Raw genomic sequence first — 20,885 nt, forward strand, 5'->3', positions numbered from 1 at the left:
TTGGGGCTGTTCAGTAAGTACTATACAATCACAAAATCACATTCAATACTATAGAGTAGTAGAGTCTTGGAGTCAAAAAGGACAGAAACAGGGTCTTTGGCACAACTGACCAAGTTTCCCAAACTAACCAAGTCCTATTTTCCTGCATTTAGCCACTATGCCTTTAAAGTTTTCCTATCCATGTACCTGTCACAATGTCTTTAAAATGCTGTAATTGTACTCTTCTCTACCACTTCTTCTGGCAGCTTGTTTCTTGTAGGCATTACTGTATGTGAAAAGGTTGCCCCTCTGGTCCCTTTCAAATCCTTACCTTAAATGTATGGCCTCTAGTTTTGGACTTGCCTACCCGGGAAACAGACATTCGCTATTCATCTTACCTATGCCCCCATGATTTTAATAAAACTCTGTAAGGTCACACCTCAGTCTCCTAAGCTCGTGTTGAATGCTACTGTCTGAGTTTTGTAAACATGTGCCAGTTAAATGCAGTGAGTGGCCTGTCTGTTGTGAAGGACATGCTGTTTGATGCGATCTACCTATGGTACGAGGATGTATAGTCTTCATAAATAACATCACACCGTCAAAGATTACTCATTTCTGTGGTAGACTGAAAGGCCTGGTGGCTTGATATATGCATCATGTTGGTTAAAAATAATTATTCATTATTTCTAAATGGGGCAGTGTGAAACAATTTGTTTAACCTCCTGCTCAAATTGACAAAGGTGCTTCATTCTCCTATTGCTATTTGAGGTAAACTAAGCACTTTTCTCATGATGTATAAATTGTTGTTCCCTTTGAAACATGGCATTCTTGCATTTGTCCTGATCAATGAAAAAATTAAAAATAATTCTTGCTATCAAGTGTCTTTTCCTGGTAGATAGTCATTTATTTACCTATAACCTCTTTTTCATTATTTTATAATCCTGTTTTCTTGCATTCAAACAATCATTAGCAATTCTTTGAAGCCAACATACACCAATGCAATTTGAAACATACCAGAAATATCAGAAATATGAGAAATGTGTTGGTATGAAACTGGTTTTAACCCAGTAACAAGAATTGCCCATGAATGCATTTTTACACTGATTTAACATTGAGTACTGTTGCTTCTCCATTTGATGTACTAAATATCAGATTTAAATTAAATTAACCTATGTGAAGTCAATAACACATAGGACCGAACAAATCTATGTATAATATAGGAGAAAAAACAAATCCCTATTTTATCTCCATATTGCTACTTAAAATAGAGGCAACTTAGGTAGCAGTATGAGATCAGCTTTAATTGTTGCTACAATAATCGATATTCAATTTTAATTAGATATTTTTGCAGCTTAATACAGCGGTAGGAAATGTTGCAATTGTTCTATTTTGTTATAATGATGCGTTTACCTGCTCGTGGTATTACCAGAAATTGAATGCAAAGCATGATTGCAGAATCTTTCTGCACCAGCTAGACTGAATATACTCAGCTCAAAATTGTTCCAATGTTATGAGTGATTCATCGGCTAAAATCATGTGAATGTACTCAATTTTGTGTAACAGGATATAATGGGGCAACATTCACTTCTTTCAATCTTACAAAATAGAAGTTTTGCCAAGTTACACTCTATCTACTGTATATCCAAATATTTGGAGCATTAGTCTGGAATAACATAGGAATCAGGAGCTGAAGTGGACATTTAGCTCTCCAAACCTGGTCCACCATTGAAGCAGATAAAGCCCGATTTACTGCTTGCACTCCATTTCCAGCGCTCCCCCACCTCCCTTCATTCTTTCGCGTCCACAAATCTATTGACCACTGTTTTGAATGTATTCAATGTCAGTTCATAGTTTCCCTAATTTTTGAGTGAAGAACCTTCTCCTAATCTCAGCCCTAAATGGACTCAATTCTTTATTAGGTGATTGCGATCAGATTGCCCCGCCAGGGGAAATATTCTCTTACTATCCTCCAATTGGCTTCAATTAGGTCAACTCACAGTCTTCTAAGTTCTTGGAAATAAATGTTTAAAATATTAAACTTGAATATTATTCATAGAAGCCCAATGGGAGCTGGTGGGATGGGCGGCTGGTAAACTGCAGTGTACAGACCATTCACTTTAACCATAAGAACGTTAATTATCTCATTTGTACAGTTCACTATAATCGTTGGCTAAGAAGTGTAGCTGCTACTGCAGTGATCGAACAACGTGTTCGAGTAAATTGTCTTTCTATTTTGTAAGTGCACTTCACATGTGCTCATAAGCATATGCAGCACCATCATTCAAGAACCAAAGAAGTTCAGTACATAAAATTACCAATAATTTGTTTGATTGAGTTTTGCCTTACATAGTCACTAAGAAACACAGAAAAATATTGAAGTATAAGTGTACATGTATACGCATGCCAATATTGAGACTATGTGCCACGTCTAGTCCTTATTTTAGTTGGCGGACAGGCTACATCTGGAGACATAATTAAGCACACGTGACTAATGTGTCATATATTGGATGACAGGAGCTTAGCTCCTCATTCTCCTCTTTACCGGGTTGGTGAAAGGTCTTGACTTCAAATAACTTTATGAACATCTATGTCTTGTTAAAATGCAAGGCATCCAATGCAGACGTTTGACTTCTCGGACTAATTTTATCTATGGAAGGGATTTGATGCAGGCATTTATTGAAGGAAATTTTCATGGAACCGCTAATTAACCAGTCTCAGGAAATTAAGGGCACTGTACCACGTTCACTGGTCGTGACTGGAAATTGCATGTAACTGTATTTTCGACACGAATCCAGGGATAACGTGTATGCAAAACTTCGGGTGCGACTGATGTCAGGCGCGGAATATTTTCACACCATTATTCATTGCCATAGTCCAGACTGCATACAGTTTTGCCATAACTGCTGAAAGTGTGAATCGCTTCTTGGCAATACCATCCATCTAACCGTCAATCACTTCCCCCGCCCCCAAAACCCTCCACCCACCAGCACCTTCCGGCCCCCTGTCCACAGTGGAGTTTATTCATCCTTCCCACAAGCCTTCCTCCTGTGCAAAAAAAAATAAACCGGGTGCACCACGAAGGTGGATGAACAGATTTTGAATTGAGAAGTCGTAAATTCCGCTTTAATCCTTACAGCGGCAGTAGCTAACACCCATTCGGTAACGCAATATCGGAGTCTCCTCGCAACATCTGAAGCGCCAATTGTGGCACAGCAGGAGTTGGCAGCTGAGAGGGGATAGAGTGGTTATACTGGCAATGGAGTAAATAAAGCAGAAACCCAGACTAGGATACTGGGAACATGGCTTCAAATTGCACCACTGCAGATGGTGAAGTAAATCTGAAATTGAAAGCTATTCCAATGTTGACTTGCTGTAAAAATCCGTCTGGTGCACTAATGCACTCCAGGAAAGAAAATCTGCTGTCCTCACCTGGTATTGCCTACATGTGACTCCAGAGCAATAGGGTTGATTCTGAAATGGCCTAGCAGTTCAACTGCATTTAATTGCTACATAGTTTGGTCAAATGAACGAAACCAGCTGAAGTAGCATTGACTAGGAAACAGTCATGATGCTGGCGTACGCATCTGTGACATCTTGCAGAGTCCTCCTTACTAACATCTAGATGATTGCAACAAAATTAGAAGAACTCTCCCACATGCTAGTCAGCGAGCTACTGAATATACTGATTCTCATTGAGGCATACTTGACAGACAATACCCCATCTGTATAGCAATGGAAATGATTGAAAGTGCTATCAAGCATCACTTACTCACTAACAATCTGCTCGGTTCCACTAAATTCTGATTCCACAAGGTCCAAGCTTCTAACTTCAATACAGCCACGGCCGAACCTTGGACAAAGGGGATAAACTCAAGAGAGGAACTGAGGGTGACCATCATTAGGGATGCCCAATCAAGGCAAAATGTCCTTGAGTGTGGCAACATGACAGCCCAGCAAAACCCGAGCCAATGAGATAACAACAAAAATAAACATGAACGTAGCAGGACCGGCAGCATCTGCAGAGAGAGAGAGAGAAACAATGATAACATTTTGAGTCCAATATGATTCTTCTTCAAATGGGAATCATGAGGGAGTCTTTCCACTTGTTACAGCCATAGTCAATATGGTTGTGTCAGGACAGTTGTTCAAGGCACAGAACATGGCTGTAGGATTTTTTTTCACGAAACTGTCCGAGATACAAACGCCTTCAGCTACTTTAACAATGATTTTTCCTGCATCATAAGATCAGAGATGGAGTAGTTTGCTAACGATTGCAGTTTCAACAGCTTTCCAGGTCATTTTTTTTAGATTACTTACAGTGTGGAAACAGGCCCTTCGGCTCAACATGTCCACAACGACCCGCCGAAGCGCAACCCACCCGTACCCCTACATTTGCCCCTTTACCTAACACTACGGGCAATTTAGCATGGCCAATTCACCTGACCCGCACATCTTTGGACTGTGGGAGGAAACCGGAGCATCCGGAGGAAACCCACGCAGACACGGGGAGAACGTGCAAACTCTACACAGTCAGTCGCCTGAGGCGGGAATTGAACCCGAGTCTCTGGCGCTGTGAGGAGCAAATCTCGGAGCTGGCTTCAGGATAGTGGTGTACGTTGCAAGGACTGCAATTATTCAATGACACAGCTCGCCTTCTGCAGGGACATTAGGAATGGCCAATAAATGTGGGCCGAGTAAGTGAGAGCGACATCCCTAGAATGGATATTTTATTTTAAATCAGAGCAAGGAAAGAACTGGGCAGTGAACTTCATATTAGTCACCCTTCAGTATCCCGAGAAATTTGAAAATGTTTTCTCAAAAAAAAGCTGCATAAAAATTAGTATACGAGTTAAAGATAGTTAGATCAGTTGACAATGTGCTGTTGGGCGAATTCTGGTAATGCATTGTTCCTTGGTTATTAATAAAGAATATTTAAATTGACCAATGCGCACAACAGCAACAACACCAAAAAAAATCCGTTGATTTGCTAGCCGCAGTTCTCCCTTCTATCTTTCTCATTGCCCATCACGGGCGATCTTGCGATTGTGAACACAAAACTTGTCCTTTTAAATTCTGGTGCGATTTGGTGAGGTGAATTCTGGTTGAGGTCCAAAGAATTGCCCAGCGGTGTCTTTGCTATGTCGATTAGCCGTGGGAAATGCAGGAAGACAGGAACAGTGTTGGGGGTGGGCTTGGTCGGGAAGGTCTTAGGAGGGTCGGCGCGACTCGATGGGCTGAATGGCCTGCTTCCACACTGTAGGGGATTCTATGATTATGTAACATGGACTTGTTGCAAACTGGTGCGAATGTCTACAACTGCATTTGTTCTTGTGATCCCCTGGTCAGTGTGTTCCGGATATTGGATAGGAGACAAAGATAGTTAAAGACCATTGTAGTGCCAGTGGCGTACCTTTCCGTGCGTGGTGCGAATTGTTGCTTAAGTTTCGCTGTGTACTGTTTTGTTCATTTTGCCCCAGAGACGAAATGGCTCAAATAGGGGCTGGCTAACTATTTGAGAGACCTGAGGTCTTGAGACCCCACAATCTCCGTTGCATAAACCATAAGAGAAACCGTGAATTGAAAACCTAACATCGATCAATTGAACAGCTGTACACCTGATACTTGAAAGTTAGCAAGTCCGATCCTGAAATACAATAACAACATGCCGAATTCATGGATGGAACAACAGGTCTTTGTATTGTCGAGATTACCAGGTGACAAAAAAAAATGCAAATTCAAAGCGATGTATTTGTCTGCGGACTGCCTTTTAACTTTGGCCAGCGGGAAGGACAATGTTGCTCAAGTCCAGGTTAATGAATTTACTTGAATAGTTGAGGTACACTCGAACAAATCTGCAGGGGAAGATAAATAAACAATGTTCCAAAGATCAAGTAGGGTTCGAAGGAAAGGTATTGGCAAAAAACATATAAATGAATGGTTGAGCAGCAACACCATTTGATATGAGGGAATATGGATTCAAACACACAGGGCACTTCCAATGGATTAAAGATTCTAGAAAGTGTGTTGCTGGAAAAGCGCAGCAGGTCAGGCAGCATCCAAGGAGCAAGAGGTTCGACGTTTCGGGCATAAGCCCTTCTTCAGGAATCTTCAGGAAGAAGGACTCATGCCGGAAACGTCGATTCTCCTGCTCCTTGGATGCTGCCTGACCTGCTGCGCTTTTCCAGCAACACATTTTCAGCTCTGATCTCCAGCATCTGCAGTCCTCACTTTCTCCTAGAGATTCTCGAACCCGAGTTTGTGCTCCATTTTACGTCTCCCGTTCTACTGGGACCTAAATGGGGTAATGGGGAATATCATGACTTTCGGTGTGTACGAAATCTGGGGCGGGGGGGAGGTGGGGGAGGCTGTATTAAAAGGCTGATGTGACCAGTAAGCTCTAGTTTCCGAGTACTGCCGCAGGTAGTAGATAACATTGATCAGTCAAGCAAATGGGTTAGGATTCGGCTCGGATCAAGATGGGGAGCGGTTGGTGAAGCTGCTCGCTTTAATTTCCGACAGAGACCTTTACGGCCACACGGACATGTGTTGGACTCATTAGAGTCTGTACAGAGCTAATTTGGATACATATCGCCATTCAAATCTACTGGTTCAGGAGGCCTGACTCGAAGTCCCGCCTGCTCCCGGGGTGTGTAATAACATCGCTGAAATGGGTTGGTTAAAAAATATCTACAAACTCTGTCGAGGTCAATAGCAGCGACTTGCACATTCAAAACGCGTTTACCTTTCTGCTATTAACTTGCTGAAATTTGCCAATGGCACGCATATTTAACATGTAGCGCTCTTCACTTTAAACATTGGACCCATGCCTTTCAGATTCACATATGGTAGATGGCACGAGTGTGTTAATTGTAGCAATGAAATGCTGCCCTGCTTCTGGGATCGACGGCTAACGTTGGAGTTGTCTGGATTGTCTGATTTCCTTTGATTTGCTGTGGTTCTTGTGTTCTCCTTAAAGCCCCATTCAACAGCGCCAGGCCTCCCTGCATTCGAATCTACCTCACATCTTTCTTTACTCCTAGATAAAACCTTTGGACGCTTGGAGTCGAAACCGGTTTAAAAACAAAGGATAATCTTTTGGGACGAAAAGGGAGCTGCTGGGCAATTTGACAAGAATCTATTTCAAATCAAAAGACCATGAGCAACGCCGAAGACAACAACACGGGGTCGGAGGAGAAGGTGTACCGCTATTGCGGCCACACATTAAAGATCACGATGTTTAAAGGATCGTCCTTGGGCCTTTCTGCTTACGTCTGGGGACCCGTAAGTCTAGTGGCCTGGCTCAAATTGATTGTTTAATTTGAAACATAACTTCTCGACCTATTGCAACCCCCTCCCCTGCAAGCGATCGCTGTAACGCTGCCCCGAGCTAGCAGCTTGCTTGGATTCGTGCTAACCTCCTCAAGTCAGTGCCCGGTCTGACTCTGAGGCAAAAAGGCACTGCACCCTCAATGGAGCGGATTGTGTTGAATGTTTAACGCGGCTTTGCTGAGCACTGCTGGCTCAGATTAGATTAGACTCCCTACAGCGTGGAAACAGGCCCTTCGGCCCAACAAGTCCACACCGGCCCTCCGAAGAGCAACCCACCCAGACCCATTCCCCTACATTTACTCCTGACTAATGCACCTATCTCTACGGGCGATTTAGCATGGCCAAGTCACCTAACCTGCACATTTTTGGACTGTGGGAGGAAACCGACGCAGACACGGGGAAAACTCCACACAGACCGTTGCCCGAGACGGCAACTGAAGCCGGGTTCCTGGCGCTGTGAGGCAGCAGTGCCGCCCCAACACATGGCACATGTGTGCCATGCAAACAGTCGAAAACATTTCTGTACTCATTTGAGATGCAGCCGACCCTAGCATAAATGTTCAGGATAGATTCCGTTGTGCACAGTTGCATAGTTTCCTGGGACCATTTGCACGAATCCTAAAGTAACAAAAACATCTCCTTCTGTACTCCTCATCGTTGTGTTGGAGCCCCCAGCACAGCCTTGCCTATCTTTATCTCCCCCCAAGCCCTCAGCCACACGTCCCCAGTTGAGCCTGTTGCGCGTGCACGATTTTTGAAGTCTTCCAGAGTGGTGGCCGTGAGTTCAGCCACCAAAGCCCCAGGGTCTACAATTAGAGTCAAGAGTGTGGTGCTGGAAAAAAGCACAACAGGGCCAGGCAGCATCCAAGGAGCAGGAGAATCGACGTTTCGGACAAAAGCCCATCATCATTTTCCTGTCTATACTACTCCACTGTAAAAAGTGAGGTCTGCAGATGCTGGAGATCAGAGCTGAAAATGTGTTGCTGGTTAAAGCACAGCAAGTCAGGCAGCATCCAAGGAACAGGAAATTCGACGTTTCGGGCCAGAGCCCTTCATCAGGAATGAGGAGAGGGTGCCAGGCAGTATACTACCTCCGCTGCCCATCCTCCTTTGCAATCTTTAAAATATACCCGAAACCCTATCTCTTGCCTCACATTTTTTGTCTGTTTCTCCTTGGCAATTTGAAAACGCTCCCGTGAATTACGATTTGGTTACAGCGATGGCTCTGTTGATGCTGTTGGATGCATGAGACCCCTGATATCCCCGAAGTGGATCTTGCAGTTTACTGGTTAGGTTACAAAAACTGCAGGAAGAATCCTTAAAATAACATGTTCACAGCAAATCGAAAAGATGTGAGAAAATCTAATCAGTTTTGATTGAAAAATCTTGAGGGGAAGGAAAGAATGATTTCACTTGTGCGATCATCTGACTTATACGTGAGTGCTCCCGAAGCAATTTGATGAGATTTTAATTGTTCTCTGACGCCAACTCGGAAAAGCCAGTTTTGCAACTAAATGGAATGGCATTTTTGCTGCTGAGCGTGAGGTCTCCTACAATCTGTTTTTGTTCTGTAGGAAGAAAACCTTTGATTTTCATTCGCGCTGATAGCTCAATATCCTGCTCACAAAACAGACCTTGGAGTGGAGGTTTATAGCTCCTTGAAAGTGGAGTCGCAGGTAGATAGGATAGTGAAGACGATGTTTGGTATGCTTTCCTTTACTGGTCAGAGCATTGCGTATAGGAGTTGGGAGGTCATGTTGCAGCTGTACAGGACATTGGTTAGGCAAGTTTTAGAAGATTGTGTGCAGTTCTGGTCTCCTTCCTATCGGAAGGATCTTGTGAAACTTAAAAAGGTTCAGAAAAGGTTTACAAGGATGTTGCCAGGGTTGGAGGATTTGAGCTATAGGTAGAGATTGAATAGGCTCGGGCTGTTTTTCCTGAAATGTCAGAGGCTGAGGGGGTGACCTTATAGAGGTTTACAAAATTATGAGGGGCATGGATAGGATAAATAGACAAAGTCTTTTCTGTGGGTGGGGGGGGGGGGGTTCAGAACTAGAGGGCATAGGTTTAGGGTGAGAGGGGAAAGATATAAAAGGGAAGTAAGGGGCATCTTTTCCATTCAAAGGGTGATACGTGTATGGAATGAGCTGACAGAGGAAGTGGGGTAGGCTGGTACAATTACAACATGTAAAAGGCATCTGGATGGGTATATGAATAGGTAGGATTTGGAGGGATATGGGCTGGGTGCTGGCAGGTGAGACTAGATTGGGTTGGGATGTCTGGTTTGCATGGACGGGTTGGACCAATGTGTCTGTTAGGTGGATGGAGGTGGAATAAAGGTGAGAGTCAGAGAGAAGGGTGGAGTGGATAGGTGGGAAGGAAGATTGGCAGGTAGGACTGGTCATGATGATGGTGCTGAGCTGTCACTTTGGAACTAGGGTAAGGTGGGGGGAGGGTGAATAAGGAAACTGGTGAAGTCCACAATAATGCCCTGGGATTGAAGGGTCCCGAAGCAGAAGATGAGGCATTCTTCCTCCAGGCATCGGGCGGTGAAGGAGGCCCAGGACCTGCATGTCCTCAGCAGAGTAGGAACGGGTGTTGAAATGTGGGGCCATGGGGTGATGGGGTTGATTAATATAGCTGTCCCGGAGATGTTCCATGAAGCATTCTGTGAGATGGCATCCAGTCGTCCCAATGTAAAGAAGGTCCCATCAGGAGCAACGGATACAATAAGTGACATTGGTGGATGTGCAGGTTAAACTTTGATGGATGTGGAAGGTTCCTTTGGGGCCTTGGATGGAGGTGAAGGGGGAGGTGTTTGTACAGGTTTTGCAATTCTTGTGGTGGCAGGTGAAGGTGCAGGAGGGGAGGGTGGGTTTTTGGGAGGCGTGGATCTGACCAGGTAGTCACAGCCACCGCTGAAATTACAAAACCTGCACACACACCTTCCCCTCACTTCCATCCAAGGCCCCAAAGGAGCCTTCCACATCCATCAAAGTTTAACCTGCACTTCCAAACGTGTTATTTACTGTATCCACTGCTCCCGATTTGGTCTCCTTTACATTGGGGAGGTTGGATGCCTTCTTGCAGAGCACTTTAGGGAATACCTTTGGAACAACAACACCAATCAACCCCACTGCCCCATGGCCAAACACATCAACTTCCCCTCCCACTCTGCTGAGGACATGCAGGTCCTGGGCCTCCTCCACCACCATTCCCTCACCACCCGATGCCTGGAGGAAGAACACTTCATCTTCTGCCTCAGGACACTTCAATCCCAGAGCATCAATGTGGGCTTCACCAGTTTCCTAATTTCCCCTCCATTCCTCAATTCCAACCTGCCAGCTCAGCACTACTGTCATGATATATCCTACCTGCCAATCTTCCTTCCTACCGATCTGCTCCACTCTCATCTCCAACTATCACCTTTATCCCCACGTCCATCCACCTATTGAACTCTTAGTCACCTTCGCCCCAGCACCAACCCCTTCCCATTTATCTCTCCACCCCGAAGGCACCCAGCCTCATTCTTGATGAAAGACTCCTGCCTCAAACATCGATTTTCCTGCTCCTTGGATGCTACCTGACCTGCTGTGCTTTTCCAGCACCACTCTAATCTTGACTCTGCTCTCCAGCATCTGCAGTCCTCACTTTTGCCAAAGTGTCACCTCTATGACTCTATGATAGTAAATGATGTAATTTGCTTTCACTTAGTGGCTTCCTTTGAAAGGAACTTGCCTGACTGCAGTCTAGTGCTTCTACAATGCTCCTTGCTTCTCATTGAGAGTTAAATGTTATTCACTTTGGGTAGACAATGCAAATCACATGCAGATGAAAATGTAGGAAATATACAAAAACATAGTGAAGTGCTTCCTTAAAAATGCTTTGGCTAGTTACATTCAGCAAAATAGAATATATCACAGATTGACAGTAGGTATGGTCACTTAGCACACAAACTATTCATGTCAGGATAACTTGTTGGATCTGTAATGACTAGTTGATGTTGTTTTTCAGAAGACAGCAGTGTAGCTTTTACATTCTCATTTTTGGAATTCTCTCACTTGTGCAAGCAAAGCTTTCCAGTGAGCTTATAGCTCACAAACTTTAATAGGGTGGAGATTCAGGAAAGAAGGGCAAAGACTATTGCTCCTAAGGCAAGTTATTCCAGATGCTGTCTTTGATCAAAACTAATATCTTTTTTCATCTGTAAACTGGGTCATATATCATCTATCTGAAAATGCAGACGGCCTGTTCCTTATGAATGTAACGTTGCTTCTGCTGTAATCAGTGCAGTTTGCTTTGTAAAGTGTTCATTTAAAAAGTTCAAGGTATATGCACAGTACATATGTCAATGCTAAAAATTATCATCTTGGATAACACATCTGCATGACAACCGCTGTACTGCTGTTACATTGAAACTAGCTGTGAAAGAGAAATAATTGTGGAAATGCAATAAGGACGGCTGTGATACAAAACTGATGGGCATGCTATCCTTTCCATTGCATTTTCTTTCTATTACTGATTTTTTTTCTAAATCCCACACTCTCTTCTGAAGTAATATTGCATCTTCCTGCATGACACTGTCAATCCTGCTTGAACTGCCACATGAACTTGCCTCAATATCCTTTCAACAGTATGTCCATCCCACCAGCTAATTTTGTCTCCCTGTTCCCATGCTATCCTTGTGATTTGCACACTTGTGTTTCTTTTGTCAGGCACTTGTACTTTGTCAATACTTTCAGGATAAGAAGCTTGATTTTAAAGGGAAGAAGGTGCTTGAACTGGGTTCTGGTACTGGAATTGTGGGAATTTTGGCAGCACTTCTGGGTAAGTTAGCTCATTTGCACCTTTGATGTGAACAACGTCTGCAACAGCAATATAAAAAGCAAAAAATGAGGATTGATATGCTCTTGATAGAGGCTTTTCTTTGTGATTAGCCTTGGACATGGTATCATGCTGCCCCTCCCCCATCCCCACCCCTCCTACCCCACCCCCCACACAGTTACCATTCAGTGCAAACATTCCGATGGATACTTATACTAATGCATATTCCTAAAACATTATTAATATTACAGTCGCTGTTGTCGTAGTATATATGACAAATACAACTATTCAAACTTATATCTCTTTTATTCTACTGGTAATAGTCATGCATCAATTCTATTCTTCAGTTGCTTTTCATTTCAGTTGAGCTGTTATAACTATTTGGTCTTCTATGTCAAAGATACTATTTATAATAAATACAGCTATGCTTAGAATCAATTTTATTTTCAACAAAGTTGACACGTTATATATCTTAGATGCCATTTTATGATTCAAGCTGGTAAGTCTCCGACATGCTAGCAAGCTTTTAGCATGCACTTTTAGAGCCAATTACAATCACAGGATAGACCTATAACATTTAAAAAGAGGCTCAAACTATCAGTTAGTACTTGATAGTATGACATGGCAAGACTTTGCATTTTGGAACTTTTACATGACAAGTGACAAGAATTATTGTCTACAAAGCAACATTGTTTTCCTCTGGAGGAATCTTATGACTTAAACAACTGAAATGAATGTTCTTCTTTTATACTACTTTATGCATTTATACTAAACAGCCAACAGCTGCTCCCAGATGTCGATGGGTTCCAAACCTTTCTGCAGAGTTGTGATACTTTAGTCACTTTGAACAAGCATTTACAAACAGTTTCCTTAGCTTTAGGGAAAATTTCTTGATCAGAAGTGAAATCTGCTCTGACAAACCTTCAACCCAACTAACCCAATTTCCACAATGCCAACCCCTTGTCAGTTTCAGTTAATTTGGAGAAAGTGAGGACTGCAGATGCTGGAGATCAAAGTCAAAAACTGTGGCACTGGAAAAGCAGAGCAGGTCAGACAGCATCTGTGGAACAGGAGACTCAATGTTTTGGGCATAAGCCCTTCATCAGGAATGTGGTGGGGGAGGGATGGGGAAGGGGGTTGAGAGATAAATAGGAGGGTGGGGTTGGGCTGGCGAGAAGGTAGCTGGGAAGATGATAGATAGATGTGGGGGTGGCGGCGATAGGTCAGAGTTGTGGGTGAAGTGAATAGGGGACAAGGAAGATGGAACAGTTCAAGAGGGCAGTGTAGAGTTGGAGGGTTAGATCTGGGATGAGGTGGGGGAGAGGGAGGACAAGGAAACCGGTGAAGTTGACACTGATGCCAAGTGGTTGGAGGGTCCCAAGGTGGATGATGAGGTGTTCTTCTTCCAGGAGTCAGATAGCTTGGATTTGGCAGTGGAGGAGGCCCAGGACTTGCATGTGCTGGGCAGAATAGAAGGGGGGAATTGAAATGGTTGGCCACAGGATGGTGGGGTTGTTTGGTGTGTGTGTCCCAGAGTTGTTACTTGAAACATTCAGTGAGTTGGCATCCTGTCTCAACATCCTCTCTCAAAGGAGACCACATCGAGAGCAACAGACACAGTAGATGAGGTGTTTGGATGTGCAGGAAAATCTCTGCTCTATGTGGAAGGTTCCTTTGGGTCTTGGATGAAGCTGAGTAAGGAGGTGTAGGTGCAGGTTTTATACCTCTTGCAGTGGCAAGAGAAGGTGCTGATTGTAGAGCTGAGAGGGGCATGAAGGACTTGAAGAGGGAATGGTCACTGCAGATTGCTGATAGGGGATGGGAAGGGAGATATATCTCTGGTGGTGAGGTCTGATTATAGGTGACAGAATTGGCAGAGGATAATATGTTGTATCCAGAGAGTAATGGGGTGGAAGATGAGCACCATGGGGTTTCTGTCCTTGTTGCAGTTAGAGGGGTGGAGTTCAAGGATGAAGGTGCCAGAGCTGGAGGACATGCACTGGAGGGCATTGTTGATCATATGGGTGGGGAAATTGTGGTCCTTGAAACTGAAGGCAATCTGGGATGTTCTGGAGTGGAATTGCTCCTCCTGGGATCAGATATGTTGGAGGCTGAAGAATTGGGAGTAAGGGATTGTATTTTTACAGGAGGGTGGATGGAAGGATGAGTAGTCCAGGTAGCTGTGGGAGTCGAGTGGTCTGAAGTATGTGTCCATGTTGAGTCGGTCACCAGAGATAGAGACAGAGAGGTCCAGGAAGAGGATTGAGGTGTCTGATTTGGTCCAGGTGAACTTGAGGTCAGCTTGCAAGGTGTTTGTGAAGTTGATGAACTGTTCAACCTCCTCATGGGAGAATGAGGTGGTGCCAATACAGTCATCCATGTAGCGGAGGAAAAGGTGGGGAAAAGCAACATTGTCATTGTGGAAGTTGGACTGTTTCACATATCTGACAAAGAGACTGGCATAGCTGGAGCCCATGCAGGTGCCCATGGCTACCCTTTTGGTCTGAAGGAAGTGGGAAGATTGAAAGGAGAAATTGTTGAGGGAGAGGTCCAGTTCTGCTAATCAAATGAGTGTGTCACTGGAGGGGAACTGGTTGGGTCAGTGGGAGAGGAAGAAACAGAGGGCTTGGAAGTCTTCACCATGGCAGATGATCATGTAAAGGGACTGAATCTCATGGTGAAGATGAGGCATTGGGAGATGGGAAAACAAAAGTCATGGAGGAAATGGAGGGCATGGGTGGTAGCCTGAATGTTTGTGGGGAGTTCCTGGGACAATGGGGAGGGGGCAGGACCGTGTCAAGATATGAGGAGATAAGTTCGGTGGGGCTGGTACAGGCAGAGACAATGGTTCGACCAGGGCAATCAAGTTTGTGGATTTTGGGTAAGAGGTAGAACTGGGTGGTGTGAGGTTCCGGGATTTTGAGATTGGAGGCTGTGGATGGGGATCCCCTGAAGTGATGAGGTTTTGGATGACCTGGAAGCTGATAGCTTGATGATGGGAAGCGAGGTCGTGGTCAAGGAGGCAGGAAGAGGTAAACTCACGTCTGTGAGTTTCAATGGACTTGCCTACTATTCCTGAAGATGGCAACACTGTGTGTTCTGTTAGGTTATTTCTTAATACGAAGTTATTTTGTACCCACTGCAAATGTACTAGTTTGTAGAAGTTTGCCACGAGCTGCACCTATTATTGTATCATCCTCTGAGGAAGCACTCATCACACCCATGAACGCAACAGTCTTTGATTTCATTTTCCAGCAGTAGGCATTCACATGCTCATTTTATGGCTAAAGTAATACGCTGCCCTCGGAATTAGTTTCATTTTTCACACTGTCTCTGCCCCTATGCTGAGAAGATTCTGTCTTTTGATTTTTGTGTCATCACAACGTTTTGATTCTGTAACCCTTATGGCTAATTGATATTTCTAATGAGTGTATTTGTCTTCTATCTTAAATCATGAGACAGACTTGCAGACAGATCCACAGCTCAGATTGAAGTTGTCCATTACATGTTAGACAGGGTAAATGCTGGTCTAACACCATATAGTTCGATAAATGACTTCTCCTCCGCCTGATAAACAGTGCACTTGACTACTCATAAACCATTTATTCTACATATATTTTAGACAAGTCAGATTGCCAAAGGTAGCCTGCAAGGAATAAATCGATAGAATGCATTGAGGACAATTTCGAGGAGGAGTAGGCTCCAGAGCTTAGCTGAGAGCTGGCTGTTTCAGATTTGCTAATGATTAATGAAAAATGATTACCTAATGACTTCAAAATTAAAGGAACCTCTGGGTGCCAATGCTTACAACAAGATTGAATTTCATATTCTGTTTGGGTGTATATGTTTTAAACTTGAGTAAAGACAATTACAAGGGCATGAAGCCAGAACTGCTTAAAGTGGAAAATCAGGTCAAGATAGACCACAGTCGAAATGCAGTGACACATATTTGAAGAGGTAGCACTCAACAAATATGCATTCCAGCAAGGAAAAAAGAAGGATGCACCATCTGCCCAGAACTGAAAAAGTTAAGGATATCACCAAATTGAAGACAAAAAAAAGTCTGTCATGATGGGTTGCTTTCAAATGAGCAGATAAAACTTAGAATCAGCAATGACAACTCAAAAAAGGAAGAACCAAAGTAAAATTGACATTTTGAAATGATAGACTTTGTATAAATACTTAAAATGGAAAAGAACAACTAATTTTACCGTTGATCCTATGGGGAGTGATAATGGAGAATTATTAATGCAAAATGGAGAAAATGCTGAACAGATATTTTATAAACATTTCATTCACCTATTTCACTCTTTGCATTTTTTTCATTTAATGTGATAAGAATCGATAAGTTACCACCACTTAATCCCTCCCCCACCCCCCAACTAATCCTCAAGGGGTTGATATTGACCAGAAATTAAATTGGAACCATCGGATAAAAATCTAGCTGCAAGAGCAGATCTGAAGCTCTGAAATCTCGAGCGAGTAATTCATCTCCTGACCCCTCTTACCCAAAGATTTTCCACTTTTTACAAATCACAGGATGGTGAAAAATGCTCTGCATTTTCCAAGATGAATGAGTATCCGAGAAAATTCAAGATGCTATTCACATCCACCAGCACTGAGTCAGCTGTGTTTACCAGCTGCAAGAGATGCACATCAGAAACTGAACAAGATTCCCCTGACAGCATCTTCCAACACTAGATCCTCTACTACATAGAAGGAGAAGGGCAGCAGATGCATGGAGACATATGCGCCAACATATTACTTTCTAATAATTACACCATCCTGACTTGGGAATTCTGTTGCACTCCAGTCAGCATCACTGCTCCCAAATGTCCTTCCACTCCGGGGTTTGCCTTCACCCCTGGAACGCAGGTTTAGGAAGGTGGATCACCAAGAGTTTCTTGACAGCCATTTCGGGGATGACTGCCCTCACATCCTAAGAACTAATGAAAAAGATGGTCTGCAGCATTCTCAGTTCTTTGTTTTATACAAAAAATGCTGCCCTGCCATGTAACAGGCCACTTCAAAATACACAAAAGCATGCCCTTCTCGATGAATCCAGATGGGATAAGCTCCTATTGATTTGTTTCCAAGTTCACATTCATGCCCAGAAATGAGACATTTATGCCAGAGTAACCAAAAATAGGTTAATATGATCCAGCTCAATAGCCAATGCAGTCATAGAGATGTATGGCACGGAAATACACCCTTCGGTCCAACCCACCCATGCTGACCAGATATCCTAACCCAATCTAGCCCCACCTACCAGCACCCGGCCCATATCCCTCCAAACCCTTCCTATTCATGTACCCATCCAAATGCCTCTTAAATGTTGCAATTGTACCAGCCTCCACCACTTTCTCTATCAGCTCATTCCATATACACAGCTCACCCTCTGTGTGAAAAGGTTGCCCCTTAGGTCTCTTTTACATCTTTCCCCTCTCACCCCAAACCCATGCCCTCTAGTTCTGGACTCTCTGACCACAGGAAAAAGACTTTGTCTATTTACCCTATCCATGCCCCTCATAATTTTGTAAGCCTCGACAATGTCACCCCTCAGCATCCGATGCTCCAGGGAAAACAGCCCCAGCCTGTTCAGCCTCTACCACTCCAGCTTAGATCCTCTAACCTTGGCAACATTCATGTAAATAATTCTTTTATAATCTGAGATAATCCTCTTCGCTGTCCGCTATATCTCCAATTTTGGCGTCATCTGCAAACTTACTAACTCTACCTTTTATGCTCACATCCAAATCATTTATGTAAATGACATAAAGTAAAGAACTCGGCACTGATCCTGTGGCACTCCGCTGGTCACAGGCATCTGGTCTGAAAAACAACCCTCCACCACTATCCTCTGTCTTCTACCTTTGAGCAAGTTCTGTATCCAAATGGTCAGTTTTCTCTGTATCCCATTAGATCTAAGCTTGCTAATCAGTCTCCCATGGGGAACCTTGTCGAATGCCTTACTGAGATCCATATAGATCACATCTACCACTCTGCCCTCATCAATCCTCTTTGTTACTTCCGCAAAAACCTCAATCAAGTTTATGAGACATGATTTCCCACATACAAAGCCATGTTGACTATCCCAAATCAGTCCTTGTCTTTCCAAATACATGTACATCCTATCCCTCAGAATTCTCTCCAACAACTTGCTGAGCACTGATGTCAGGCTCACTGGTCTGTAGTTCCCTGGCTTGTCGTTACAAGCAGTGCTACCACGCTAGCCAACCTCCAGTCTTCCGGCACCTAACCTGTGACTATCAATTACACAAATATCTCAGCAAGAGGCCCAGCAATCACTTCTCTAGCTTCCCACAGAGTTCTAGGGTACACCTGGGGTCCTGGGGATTTATCCACCTTTGTCCCTTTCAAGACATCCAGCACTTCCTCCTCTGTAATTTGGACATTTTGCAAGGTGTCACCCTCGATTTCCCTACAGTCTATATCTGATGCAGATCAGATATACTGATGCAGAATATTCATTTAGTGTCTCCCCGATTTTCTGCAGCTCCACACAAAGGCCCCCTTGCTGATCTTTGAGGAACCCTATTTTGTCCCTAGTTACCCTTTTGTCCTTAATGTATTTGCAAAAACCCTTTGGATTCTCCTTAAGTTTATTTGCCAATGCTATCTCATATCCCCTTTTTGCCCTCTTGATTTCCCTCTTGAGTATACTCCTACTGCCTTTATACTCTTCTAAGGATTCACTCGATCTATCCTGTCTATACCTTACATATGCTTTGTTCTTTTTCTGAACCAAACCCTCAATTTCTTTAGTCATCCAGCATTCCCTATACCGACCAGCCTTTCCTTTCACCCTAACAGGAATATACTTTCTCTGGATTCTCCTTATCTCATTTCTGAAGGCTTCCCATTTTCCAGCCGTACCTTTGCCTATGAACATCTGCCCCCAATCAGCTTTCAAACGTTCTTGCATAATATCATCAAAATTGGCCTTTCTCCAATTTAGGACTTCAACTTTTAGATCTGATCTATCCTTCAGTAGCCAGGCAAGGAAGTAGTAGCCTGCATACAAGCTTGGATGAATCTCCCTTCATTAGGCCTTCAATTCATGCACTGGCAGAGATTACCACCAAGGACTGTCTTTTTCAACCTCCTTGCTTAAGGCGAGGTTACCCTCAGGTTAAACCATCAACAGTCGTCTCACTCTAAGCTCTCTCTCTAACTGGTCAGACTCTGGCGACTTTTATCACGACACATGCGCATGGAAGTTGTGTCCAGCAGTGCTTACTTACTTTCTAACTTTGAATAACAACTTTAGCGTCAATCTGTTCCAAATGGTCGGCAACATACTTCCGCCAGTATGATGTTAAAGCTTGTTTTTACAGTGCCCACAAAGCCTGAATATACCAGCTGCAAGCTGGCACGATGGCTCAGTTATTAGCACTGCTACCTCACCGTACCACTGACCCGGGTTCAGTTCCAGCCTGGGGCGACTGTCCGTGTGGACTTCGCACATTTTGCATAACTGTGAGGGTTTCCACCAGTGCTCCCTTTTCCTCCCACAGCCCAAAGATGCGCCGCCAAGTGAATTGGCCTGATTAAATTGGCCATAGTGTTAGGTGCATTCATCAGGCTTAAATATAGGGTAGGGGAATGGGTCTGGCTGGGTTACTCTTCGGAGGGTCGGTGTGGACTTGTTGGGCCGACGGGCCTGTTCCCACACTGTAGGGATTCTAATCAAGTCATATCCATTTGGTCAGCTTAAAGCAAGGAGAATAAATACTCAAACACCCAGGCCTAAGAGGCAGCAGATCGAATGAGAGAAATGATGCTGCTTCCCTTCATCATATTTGTGCATGGAATGATTCCATTTTATGACGCGTATGTCAACTCTTATTGGATATCGCAGCCCGTGTATATAGGACAGGAATGTAGAGATTACCAGAACCCCTTTGCGCCACAGCATACAAACAGGATATCACTCTCCCCCACCTCCCGCCGCTCTTTAGGGCAAGCCCACACCATACTGTTCATTTTGGCAATGCTATGATAGTCACTCCCGCTAATCACAATGTATTTTGCACCCTGTAGTCAGTGCGATCAGATGGTACTGCTGATGTTGCTTTCATTGTTTTCTTTTCTCCAGGTGGACACGTTACCATCACGGATGTACCAGAGGTTTTGAAGCAAATACAGTACAATGTCAATGCTAACATCCCAGACGCCTCCAAACATCACCCAAAAGTCTGTGCCCTTCATTGGGGCACCGACCAGGATGACTTCCCTTCCGACTATGATTTCATTCTCGGGTCGGATATTGTGTACAGCCCCTTGCTCTTCCCAGGTCTTATACAGACGCTTGTGCATTGCAGCAATGAAAACACCGCCATTTACTTGTCAACTAACATGCCCGCCAGAATGGGGACCGAGAGGTTCCACAAGGAACTTGTAACAAGGGAATTCGACAGCGAGCTCGTGTATACCAACGGGATGATCTGTATTTACAAAGTGACCAAAAAACACGCCAGATAAACAAGAGTTCCTGACGCCGGGCCGAAGGGTGACCATCTTATTTGTTCACTTTGTATCACTCTGAAGTCATGGAGTGAGATTGACAATATTCCGAATGTCTGTGTGAATAAACTTACTTTATTTCTTTCCCCCATCCTCCTTTGGTCCCTGTCTAATTTTCTCTCTCAAATATTGGTGATTCTTTCAGGTAAAATAATTAATGTCCAACTCTCTCCCGAATAAAATGATAACGTTATTAAATCACAGCA

General features: G+C 43.8%; 1 protein-coding gene across 1 annotated transcript; it reads left to right on the forward strand.

The window, feature by feature from the left end:
- The first annotated feature begins 7,134 nt into the window (after positions 1 to 7,134).
- On the forward strand, positions 7,135 to 20,637 carry LOC132818047 (EEF1A lysine methyltransferase 3-like). Its single transcript, XM_060828655.1, has 3 exons — positions 7,135 to 7,260; positions 12,024 to 12,135; positions 20,252 to 20,637. Exons 1-3 carry the CDS (start codon positions 7,135 to 7,137, stop codon positions 20,635 to 20,637), a joined length of 624 nt encoding a protein of 207 aa, XP_060684638.1.
- Positions 20,638 to 20,885: the final 248 nt, after the last annotated feature.

Source organism: Hemiscyllium ocellatum, chromosome 8 (assembly GCF_020745735.1).
Source record: "Hemiscyllium ocellatum isolate sHemOce1 chromosome 8, sHemOce1.pat.X.cur, whole genome shotgun sequence".
NCBI classification, from domain to species: Eukaryota; Metazoa; Chordata; class Chondrichthyes; order Orectolobiformes; family Hemiscylliidae; genus Hemiscyllium; species Hemiscyllium ocellatum.